Genomic DNA, 12,354 nt, shown 5'->3' with positions numbered 1-12,354 from the left:
TCAGGTGCGGGTAAACTCAAGGCTTTATTCACAAAGCGGAGACAGAGAAGAAAGAGTCACGTTCCACAGGTTTCACTCGCAGTGACAGGATGAACAGCAGATGAGTCACATTTCACAGGTTTCACTCGCAGTGACAGGATGAACAGCAGATGAGTCACATTTCACAGGTTTCACTCGCAGTGACAGGATGAACAGCTGAAGCTACTAGGAGCTCTGGGCTTGTAAGAACTAGAGCAGAGAAATAAGCCAAACACACTGGAGCCTGAGGACAAGACACGACAGGGTGAGTACAAAGAGCTGCTAGATGATCGGAGCTATTGGAACGAATAACAACAGTCTGACAATAGACAGAGAAACACAGGGAATAATAAAGGGGAAAAAATTAGAAGGACATAGAGAACAGGTGCTGAGCAATTATGGTTAACAACGGGGAACAAGGGAGGCGGGGAAAACACAAACAGGCAGACGTGGTGAGCGGTCAAACCATCCCAACACACACACACACCAAAAAGACAGGTGATTAGCCCCGAGACCCGACAGTACCCCCCCTCCCAGGAGGGTCACCTGGAGCTCTAGGAAGGGGCCTACCTCGATGCCGCCGGAAGTCCTCAATCAACGAGCGGTCCCGGGACGGCACCCAACACCTCTCCTCTGGACCATACCCCTCCCAGTCCACAAGATACTGAAACCCCCTGCCGCGGCGCCGCTCATCGAGTAATCTCTTAACCGTATAGGTAGGAGATCCATCCACAAGACGAGGGGGTGGGGGGGTGGGGCGACTGCAAGCAGGATTAAGGGGGTAAGAGAACACAGGCTTGACCCTGAAAACATGAAACACCGGGTGAACCCGACCAAGAGTAGGAGGGAGCTTGAGCCTGATCGCTACCAGACTAACCACCTTGGTGATGCGGAAAGGCCCAATGAATCTGGGTGCCAGCTTACGAGAAGGTGCCCGGAGAGGCAGATCCTTGGTAGAGAGCCAAACCAGTTGACCACACACACATAGGTAGGAGGAGAGGACCGGCGACGATCAGCTGCAGCCTTGGTTCTGTCAGAGGCTTGGACCAAAATCCTCCTGACTCTCTCCCAGGTGCGACGGCAGCGCTGGACGAAAGCCAGGGCGGATGGAACCGCTGCGTCGGGTTCCTGTGATGGGAACAGAGGTGGATTATAACCAACAGCACGCTCAAAAGGGGACATACCTGACGCAGCCGCAGGAAGGGTGTTATGGGCGTATTCTGCCCAGGAGAGCTGCTGACACCAGGAACTCTGATTGTTGGATGCTAGACAGCGGAGCATTCTTCCTAGATCCTGGTTGGCCCGCTCACACTGCCCATTGGTCTGAGGATGAAAACCAGATGACAGACTAGCAGAGGCCCCAATCTGTCTACAAAATTCCCTCCAGAACCGGGAGACGAACTGGGGACCCCTATCAGAAACCACATCCACCGGTAACCCGTGGAGACGGAAGACGTGATCCACCACCAGTTGGGCGGTCTCCCGGGCGGAGGGTAGCTTGGGCAGGGGAATAAAATGAACCGCTTTGGAAATGCGATCCACCACCGTGAGAACTACAGTGTTTCCCTTCGACGGAGGAAGCCCAGAGACGAAAATCAAGGGCAATGTGTGACCAAGGACGGGAAGGGATAGGGAGAGGATGCAGTAGACCATCAGGAGGACGATTGACAGGCTTACTTTGGGCACATGTGGGGCGGGCCAACACAAACTGTCTAACATCTGCGGCCATAGTAGGCCACCAAAAACGCTGTCGGATGGCAGACAACGTTCTCCGAATACCTGGATGGCAGACTAACCTGGGGAGGTGTGTAAGGACGTAAGCCACCTTGGTCTCTTCATTAGCGTAACGCCGGGGCTGCAGAGAAAACACCAGCGAGCATTGGGAGAGAAACGCTTGACAGGCGTTAGGATCGCCATCGTAGACCGGCGGATTGTTGGCATGGGGTTCGGACTCGTGTGACATACCGGTGTGAGAAACGGGACCCCGGCTCGTTGCCTCTTGCTGAAGATCGTCCACCCGTGTGAGGAGTTCGGAGACTCGGGCACTGAGAACTTCCACATCCAGCGCGGTGGTGTTGAGCTGAGTGGCATGCTGCCCGATCAACACTCCCTGTTGAGCGAGAGCCGCGCGAAGCGGACCAGATCCCGCTGAATCCATAATATGGTCAGACTGTTCTGTCAGGAGAAAGCAGGCTGGATTCAGGTGCATGTAAACTCAAGGCTTTATTCACAAAGCGGAGACAGAGAAGAAAGAGTCACGTTCCACAGGTTTCACTCGCAGTGACAGGATGAACAGCAGATGAGTCACATTTCACAGGTTTCACTCGCAGTGACAGGATGAACAGCAGATGAGTCACATTTCACAGGTTTCACTCGCAGTGACAGGATGAACAGCTGAAGCTACCAGGAGCTCTGGGCTTGTAAGAACTAGAGCAGAGAAATAAGCCAAACACACTGGAACCTGAGGACAAGACAGGGTGAGTACAAAGAGCTGCTAGATGATCGGAGCTATTGAAACGAATAACAACAGTCTGACAATAGACAGAGAAACACAGGGAATAATAAAGGGGAAAAATTAGAAGGACATAGAGAACAGGTGGCGAGCAATTATGGTTAACAACGGGGAACAAGGGAGGCGGGGAAAACACAAACAGGCAGACGTGGTGAGCGGTCAAACCATCCCAACACACACACACACACACACCCACACCAAAAAGACAGGTGATTAGCCCCGAGACCCGACATCAACAATACAATCCTGCTTAGGACACCCATTTGGCCAGTAGCGGCCCAGATTCTGGACACATTTAACTTTTGTTTCACAGAAAAAGTCCTTAAGGGGGTGTTGTCCCTCACTCTACTCTACTGGACAAAAAATAAAAAAATTAAAAGGATAAAAATAATTTTGAGTGTTCATTGAATTATTTGACGCACCAGTGGTTTTTGTGTAGTTAAATTTATCTAATTGTTCTAGGTTGAATCATCTTGTATTCTGTTTTAATGCAGAAATCTGATCTCTAGTGATGTGTCATGTTTTTATTGATCCTTTCTTAGTAAAGGGTGAGAGACCTGTCCATCTATCATGATTGGTGTCAAAGAGGCAGGTGTGGCTTGCTGAGTTAATTGAATTACACAGATATCAGGATTAAAAATGACAAACTGTGAATAATACAATTTTGATTTATCATTCCAGGCTGGACATGGATTAATAGATTAGGGCGAGGCTTCATTTATAAGGCTCAGTCCCACACCGATTGATTCATTCGCCTCAGTCACGCAGGGAAACTTCTTCATTTCTGCTGAATATTCCAGGTAATACTTTTACTGAACTCCGTTTGTTTGAGGAGCTTTTCTGTATGCAGTTTAGATCTGTCCACCTTCAAATCTGTTATTCAAACTAATGTTATTTCTTGCACAGCTTATGAAAATGGAGCGTTTATCTGCAGCAAACACCCAGTTCTCTCTAAACTTGTTCAAGAAGATCAGCGGAGGAAACGCATCAGGAAATGTCTTCTACTCTCCAATCAGCATCTCTTCAGCTCTGGCCATGGTGTCGCTCGGAGCAAAAGGAAACACAGCAGAGCAGATGTTTAAGGTGATCTCACACTTATGCATTTTTTATGGCCAGTTGCTCAGAATTAAAACTGCATTTATATAAAATAATGCTGTTTAGGCTTTGGGCTTTAACAATCCTGCCAAACCTGATGCCATGATTCCAGTTCCTCATCAACAAGCCCAGACGCCCCAGATGCCCTGCGGTGTCAAGGGTCAACATGAACCACCAATGATGCAACAGACCCAGAAGTTGGAACAGGTTCAGAATGAGTATTCACATGAAACACGTTCCTCATGACATTATGATTGCAATGTATTTGCTCTAATAGTGCATGTAGTCTTGGGGAATTAATTTGATATTTTTTATGTAAACCGAAATCTCCTGCTCAGCAAACACCTGGACAAAAAACTGAGGACCAAATTCATTCCAGCTTCAACAAGCTCATGAGTGAACTGAAGAAACCAGGAGCCCCGTATGTGTTGAGTCTCGCCAACCGTCTCTACGGAGAACAATCCTACCAGTTTGTTGAGGTAAGACTTGAAGAAAATAATTAAATGTTTGCTCATGGTATTAAAGAACAAAGTTCTGGAAATGATCTCTAATAAAATCGATTTGCTCTGTTACAGAAATTCCTCAATGACGCCAAAAGATACTATGAAGCCGGACTGGAGAAGGTGGATTTCAAGAAGAAATCAGAGGCTGTGCGTGTCGACATCAACAAATGGGTGGAGAAAAACACTCAAGGTGAAAACCAACATGAGCTTTAATGTGTTTTGCTGTATTTTAGGTTGAGCAAAATGTTTTCAAAGACCATGTTGATTTGTTGAAAAAAAAAATATATATGTAGGCCAATTTCAGCACTTTAGGTTCATGTTTGGCTTCATGTGCTCTTTCTGACTATATTATACATAGGAAGTTTATGTTTTTAGGGGTTTTGTTCATTTGGCCATTAAGTTTGCATTTTCATTAGAACTGCATCATGAGCTTTAATTGACAGATGCTTTAAGAGTGTTTTGATTTAGAATTAATTTGGTTTATTTGTGTGAATCACTTCAAATCAATGCTTAAATTGGAAAATGTCCATTTGAATTTCAGAGAAGATCAAGGACTTGCTCCCACAGGGATCCATCAGTGAGATGACGAGACTGGTCTTGGTGAACGCCATCTACTTCAAGGGGAACTGGGAGAAGAAATTTCCAAAGGAAGCAACCAGAGATGGACAGTTTGAGCTGAACAAGGTGAGAGTTCATGTATATTTTTAACAGTCATGAAACATGAGTTTTGACATGATTCTATTGACCTTTGATGCTTTGCAGACTCATGCTAAACCAGTGAAGATGATGCGACATAAGTCAAAGTTTCCTCTGGCTTCAATCCCAGAGCTGAACAGTCAGGTTCTGGAGCTGCCGTATGTTGGGAAGAATCTCAGTATGTTGATCATCCTTCCGAATGAGATTCAAGACGAAACTACTGGCCTTCAGAAGGTGAGACAGCACTGATTATATGGTGTGGTTTTTCATTATTTGTAGTTGCTGGTTGCTGCATAAATATACTAATCTTTGAATAGTTACAGTTTACAAGACTTTTTAATGATGAATGACATGGTCTGTCCAAACACAAAATAAGTGTTAAATAAATGATGCTGCATAAACCGAACCCATTTCAAACAGACACGCATTAACACGACTCTCTCATTATCCAGCTTGAAAAGGCACTGACCTACGAGAAGCTCATGGAGTGGACCAAACCCAGCAAGATGCTTCAAGAGCAAGTTCAAGTATCTCTACCCAAATTTAAGATGGAGGAAACCTATGGCATGAAAAGTCTTCTGATCAGCATGGGGATGGAGGATGTGTTTGACCTGCAGAAGGTGAATCTTTCAGGCATGTCGCCCAACAATGACCTGGTGGTGTCGAATGTGATTCATAAAGCCTTTGTCGAAGTAAACGAGGAAGGAACCGAAGCAGCTGGAGCCACCGGTTTGGTTGTCGAAGCAACCTCAATGCCATTACCCCCGAAAACCTTTATTGCAGACCATCCCTTCCTTTTTTTCATTAGACACAATCCTTCCAACAGCATCCTGTTTTACGGACGCTTCTGTTCTCCTTGAAGATAGTAATGATAGAGTGATAATACAAAGTGTATGTGTTTCTCTGACAAATAAAGGCTCTAGCAAATAAATGAGTAATTTTTTTTTTTCTATGCATTTACTTTCACAGCACTGATTTGAGAGGTCTGACACAAAACAGACTACAGAATGGAAAAAATAAGGGATGGCCGTTTGCCATTACTGTGTCTAAAGCAAAAAAATAAAAAATAAATAAAAATAAAAAACCTGGTTCTGATTGATGGCCAGCTGACCAGTGCATCTCCAAAATATATACGCTGAACAAAATTATAAACACAACTATTTTGTTTTTTCCCCCCATTTTTCATGAGCTGAACTCAAAGATCTAAGACTTTTTCTATGTACACAAACGGCCTATTTCTCTCAAATATTGTTCACAAATCTGTCTAAATCTGTGTTCATGAGCACTTCTTCGCGGAGATAATCCATCCACCTCACAGGTGTGGCATATCAAGATGCTGATTAGATAGCAGGATTATTGCACAGGTGTGCCTTAAGCCGCGTTCAGACTGCACGATTTTAGCCCAGTTTTTGGCTCACCGACAGGTTTTGAGAAATCGCGACAAATTCCCCAAATCACAGGCAAATCAGTGCATTTTCAGGCGCGTGACTATCACGCAGTGTGAATAAGCAAAGATGCGATCTGAGAGAATCGCCAACAAGTCGCCAATGCCCATTAGATATTTGGCATGCTAAATATCTGGACCTGTCGGCGATTCAAAATCATGCTGTGTGAAAAGTGTTCTGACTGAAAACTACATCGGCGATGACCGACAGCCAATGAGAAAGCAAGATACAGTGCTGCGGGGAGTTCGGGGAGGCGTCTCCCCAAACATTTCCTCCTCCATAATCTTCTTTTCTTTTTCTTGTTTTCGCTGCAAATCAGCGCACAGACAAAAGCTTTTTGCGGGCTACCATTTTTAATAATAATCCCAGCCTCACTAGAGAACTCCAGTCTTGCATGTTTTGATATCGCGTTGTTTTGTCACATCTCGCACGTGTTTGGTTGTGAAACGTAGTTTGCATGCCAGACAGAGTTGTCGGCGATTCTTCCTATTGTAAAGTCATGCAGTGTGAAACCTTCTGTCGCCGATCCATTGTGCAGTGTGAACACAGCAGCGACTGAATGCTGGCCAAGATAGTCATGCAGTGTGAAAAGAACAGTGACCTGACTACTTTGAAAATCGTGCAGTCTGAACTAGGCTTTAGACTTGCCACAATAAAAGGCCACTCTAAAATGTTTTATCCACAGCACAATAGTTACCATTTATACCATTTTATACCATTTATAGTCTCAAGCATTCAGAAATCATGCAAAAAAAAAAAATGGCAGTTTTACTATGATAAAAGCATGGTTTATTTTTGTAAGGGTTGTGACATGCATGTTTTTTTTTTTGTTGAAGATATTATAACGCCTGTGTCATCTATTGCAAAAAAGTGGCCAAAAATGAAAGATTAAGTGGATATTTGAATTAAATGTTTGGTCAGTAGCCTAAACAAGGATTTGATTGTCCTGTAAGTGTAACAGCAGCAATTACATGGCATTTGGCTCCCTTTGCAGGCATGCGTAATAAAATGTTTATTTATTTTGTATTTGCCTACATTATGTATTTTAACAGTGTTATTATTAACCAATCATTATTGCCTCATTGTTTTTTTATATATATAATGCATTTTAAGTCCTTTTAAAGGCTATTAATGGCTTAGGTCTGTATTTATAGCAACAAATTTTTTTACAGTATATTAAATTAAATTTATGCATTTAGAAGACGCTTTTATCCAAAGCGACTTACAGTGCATTCAGGCTATCAATTTTTACCATGTGCTTCCGGGGAATCGAACCCCCAACCTTGCGCTTAATAGCACAATGCTCTACCAATTGAGCTACAGGAACACTATTATCTTAAATTATTGTTTGAAGTAACAAAACCATGGTTAATTTGAAGTTACCATGGCTACAAGAACGATGATTTGTGGTGTTATTGTTAAAACCATGGGTAATTTTCATAAGGGAACCTGAAAAAAAATTAATAATAATAATAATTCACAGGAATGTGCCTGAAAGTGATAAATGGGCCTTGTTTTTACCTAAATGATTTATAATTATTTTTAATATATATATAAATATGTATAAGGTGTGCATTGTAGCTCACACCTAAATGAACACATTACAATTGTTTTATGACTGTCTTTCTCCTCAAATGCTACGTTTGAGCCCATGTGAAAAAGTAGCATAATTTACATATGTTTTACAGTTTTTTTTTTATAAATATCAAACATTCAATTCAATTGTGCATTATAGCTGACACTTAGATGAACATTTACAGTTGTTTTTATGACTGTAAGCCATTCTCCTCAAATGCTACTGATGTTAGATAAGTGTATACCAATATCGCATGTAACTTTAGAGATGGTCCCTAAATTTGGGACTCTCGAACGTCCAACGTCGAACCAACTTTAAGTCGTTGTTGTAGTTTTTTTTGTTTTTTTTACTTTCTTTAGTTTTCTTTTCTCTGCACCGGCTTGCTGATGTCCTTTACCTGGGCATAGATGTTCATCCATCAGTTATGAACATTCAGCCGCAAACATGAGGTGCGAGCGGTCGCGGATGGGAGAATGGTTTTTTTTTTTTTTTTTTTTTTGAGAAACTGGGATGGTGCCCCCTCTGGGAGTTGGTGCCCTGCGTACTCTGCGTAAAGGGAGCGGCGGCACTGATCCAACCTGCCTAACAACTTCAGACCACGTGTAACCACACCAGCCCAGGACCTCCACATCCAGCATCTTCACCTCCAAGATTGTCTGAGACCAGCCACCTGGAAACCTGCTGCAAAAATCAGTTTGCATAACCAAAGAATTTCTGCACAAACTGTCAGAAACCATCTCAGGGAAGCTCACCTGCATGCTCATCGTCCTCATCAGGGTCTCGACCTGACTGCAGTTCGTCGTCATTACCGACTTGGGTGGGCAAATGCTCACATTCCATGGCATCTTGCAATTTGGAGAAGTGTTCCCGGATTTTCTCTGTACAGGGCAGATGGCAGACAGCGTGTATGGTGTCATGTAGGTGAGCGGTTTGCTGATGTCAACATTGTGGATCGAGTGGCCCATGGTTGCGGTGGGGTTATGGTATGAGCATTTTATTGATGGCATTTTGAATGCACAGAGATACCGTGATGAGAACCTGAGGCCCATTGTTGTGCCATTCATCCACGACAATCACCTCATGTTGCAGCACGATAATGCATGGTCTCATGTTGCAAGGATCTGTACACAATTCCTGGAAGCTGAAAACATCCCAGTTCTTACATGGCCAGCATACTCACCGGACATGTCACCCATTGAGCATGTTTGGGATGCTCTGGATTGGCGTATACGACAGTATACGGATCTTTCCGCTGTCTTTCAGGGCAATAGAGGTCCTTTCTAGGTGCTGATCCACCATCTGATCTGGATATGTACTGGATCCGGGTGACTGCAGTGACCCTCTGATCTGGATACAGACTGGATCTGGTGGCTACGGTGACCTCGGAATAATAGAGAAACAGACTAATATTAGCGTAGATGCCGTGCTTCTTCATTCTTCTATTTGAAGGAGATGTGATGCATTGCGTGAGACAAATGGTGGTCACACCAGATACTGACTGGTTTTCGGATCCCCCCCAGGACATGGAAACTGTTTAATATGATATGATATAGTAATTTGTGATAAACGTTAGATATATTCCAGAAAGAATTTTCTCACCACAATTACTGTAGCTACTCTGTTCTGAACATCAAATATTTTGTTTGTCCATCAAATGTATTCAAACGGTTGAATAAAAATAATTGGACTTCATAATTACAGGCTGTTATTTAACATGTTACTTTTAATGTTTAGCTAAAACTGCCTGTACTCAGATTTTGCTGTGAATGTACAAAGCAAATTGCTTTGCCACACTGGGGGCATTTTATTACCCTTTAGGTACAAATACAATTTTTGTTAAAAATATAATACCATGAAAACTCTGGAAATGTTCCTACTTGGTTTATAATTTATGTCATTGTCTCTAAAACTATGATAATTATTCTGGACAAATTTATCTTTTGTTTCACAGAAAAAAATTACACAGTCTTTAAGGGGGTATTTTCCCTCGCTGTGATCTACTGGACAAAATGATAATAATAATAATAATAATAATAATTTTGAGCATTCAGTGAATGATTTGATGCACCCTGGGCACAAGCACAACTACGCACTGGAGAACTGTTATTACTTCTAACATCCCCTAACCAGCCCTGGTTTACAAAGTGTGTAGACATAATGCAAATGGGTTTTTGTGTAGTTAAATTTATCTTATTGTTCAAGGTTGAACCATCTTGTATCTATGCTCTCTTTTAATATATAACTTCTAGCCTCGCCAGCAGGTACTATAAAAGTATATGTTTTGGCTGCTTTTTCTCCAGAAAGCTGATCTCTAGCAATGTGTCATTTTTTATTGATCATTTGTTGGTAAAAGGGTGAGAGACCTGTCCATCTATCATAATTTGTGTCAAAGTCAAAGAGGCAGGTGTGGCTTGCTGAGTTTATTGAAATACACAGATATCAGGATTAAAAATGACAAACTGTGAATAATACAATTTTGATTTATCGTTCCTGCATTCCTGTTCTTTTATGGTAAAGGAGTGAAATGAAGAATGAATCATTCTGTTTACGTTTGATGGTGTTCCTAGTGAATACATATTTCAATATATAACAATAGAAGTGTTCATTCTTATTTTACAAGAAGGCTGGACATGGATTAATAGATTAGGGCGAGGCTTCATTTATAATGCTCAGTCCCACACCGATTGATTCATTCGCCTCAGTCACGCAGGGAAACTTCTTCATTTCTGCTGAATATTCCAGGTAATACTTTTACTGAACTCTGTTTGTTAGAGGAGCTTTTCTGTATGCAGTTTAGATCTGTCCACCTTCAAATCTGCTGTTATTTAAACTACTGCTATTTCTTTCGCAGCTTGTGAAAATGGAGCGTTTATCTGCAGCAAACACCCAGTTCTCTCTAAACCTGTTCAAGAAGATCAGCGGAGGAAACGCATCAGGAAATGTCTTCTACTCTCCAATCAGCATCTCTTCAGCTCTGGCCATGGTGTCGCTCGGAGCAAAAGAAAACACAGCGGTGCAGATGTTTAAGGTGAATTTACATTTATGCATTTTTATGTCCAGTTTTTCAGAATTAAAAACTATTTATATACAATAATGCTGTGTAGGTTTTGGGTTTTAACAATCCTGCCAAACCTGATGCCATGATTCCAGTTCCTCATCAACAAGCCCAGAAACCCCAGATGCCCTGCGGTGTCAAAGGTCAACATGAACCACCAATGATGCAACAGACCCAGAAGTTGGAACAGGTTCAGAATGAGTATTCACATGAAACACGTTCCTCATGACTTTATGATTGCAATGTATTTGCTCTAATAGTCTTGGGGAATTAATTTGATATTTTTGATGCAAACAGAAATCTCCTGCTCAGCAAACATCTGGACAAAAAACTGAGGACCAAATTCATTCCAGCTTCAACAAGCTCATGAGTGAACTGAAGAAACCAGGAGCCCCGTATGTGTTGAGTCTCGCCAACCGTCTCTACGGAGAACAATCCTACCAGTTTGTTGAGGTAAGACTCACTGGAGGTTCAGGAAATGTTCTCAACTCTAATTTCATTTGCACCTCAATCGATTTTCTCTGTTACAGAAATTCCTCAATGACGCAAAAAGATACTATGAAGCCGGACTGGAGAAGGTGGATTTCAAGAAGAAATCAGAGGCTGTGCGTGTGAACATCAACAAATGGGTGGAGAAAAACACTCAAGGTGAAAACCAACATGAACTTATTCTGAATTTTCAAGATACTCTAAAAGTAAAAATTATTTGAATTTTTTTCCTGCACATTAAGATCAGCAAAATTACTTTAAGGGCCATGCTCAGCTTTACAGGGTTCTTGAGTTGAGCTACCTAGCTAACAAAAATATATTCTAAGAATATTTTGCTAGTATTCCCTAAAAAAAAGTTATTTCACAATGTTCTCTGAATGTTCAAAACTGTTATAAACTATTTAAAAGGTAAATGAACATTCCTTTTATCATTTTGAAAACATCTCTGAACATTCTGAAACACATAGTAACATTAAAAAAATTTTGAAAAAAAAATGAGAATATGTTGAGGGAACCTTTGCCAGAGAGCATTCCCAGTTAGCTCTTTGGAGTTTAAAGTTTTGATATACTTTGATAGCAGATTTAAATTAAGCAACATTTTTGGCCTTTAAGTTAATTTCCATAAGAACGCTGTCATGAGCTTTGAGACAGATGTTTTAACAGTATTTTTGGTGATTTATTTGTGATATTCATATGAGAATATTTTCAAACCAATGGCTAAACTGGAAAATGTCCATTTGAATTTTAGAGAAGATCAAGGACTTGCTCCCAGAGGGATCCATTGGTGACTTGACGAAACTGGTCTTGGTGAACGCCATCTACTTCAAGGGGAACTGGGAGAAGAAATTCCCAAAGGAAGCAACCAGAGATGGAGAGTTTAAGCTGAACAAGGTGAGATGCTCTTTTTTATATTTTTAGCAGTCATGAAATATGAGTGGTGACATATTTCTATTGGTGCTTGCCAG

At 41.8% G+C, this 12,354-nt stretch overlaps 1 protein-coding gene across 10 annotated transcripts in view; it reads left to right on the top strand.

The window, feature by feature from the left end:
* LOC132103438 (leukocyte elastase inhibitor-like) overlaps positions 1-12,354 on the top strand; it is a 45,364-nt gene that overhangs the window by 5,255 nt on the left and 27,755 nt on the right. The window contains exons 1-7 of one of the 10 annotated variants that reach the window (XM_059508547.1): positions 3,441-3,613; positions 3,692-3,832; positions 3,964-4,104; positions 4,201-4,318; positions 4,670-4,812; positions 4,891-5,058; positions 5,277-5,755. In XM_059508547.1, coding sequence (XP_059364530.1) covers positions 3,446-3,613; positions 3,692-3,832; positions 3,964-4,104; positions 4,201-4,318; positions 4,670-4,812; positions 4,891-5,058; positions 5,277-5,684 — 1,287 coding nt within the window. In that variant the 5' untranslated portion in view covers positions 3,441-3,445 and the 3' untranslated portion in view covers positions 5,685-5,755. Of the gene's footprint in view, positions 1-3,440; positions 3,614-3,691; positions 3,833-3,963; positions 4,105-4,200; positions 4,319-4,669; positions 4,813-4,890; positions 5,059-5,276; positions 5,756-10,685; positions 10,874-11,009; positions 11,091-11,197; positions 11,354-11,430; positions 11,549-12,137; positions 12,281-12,354 lie in introns of those variants that run through there. The other 9 variants (XM_059508543.1, XM_059508545.1, XM_059508546.1 and 6 more) reach the window with 9 other exon arrangements.

The sequence above is a fragment of the Carassius carassius genome, chromosome 24 (assembly GCF_963082965.1).
Source record: "Carassius carassius chromosome 24, fCarCar2.1, whole genome shotgun sequence".
Classification (NCBI taxonomy): Eukaryota; Metazoa; Chordata; class Actinopteri; order Cypriniformes; family Cyprinidae; genus Carassius; species Carassius carassius.
The sequence above is the reverse complement of the archived record's forward strand: the minus strand, read 5'-3'. Positions and strand labels throughout refer to the sequence as shown.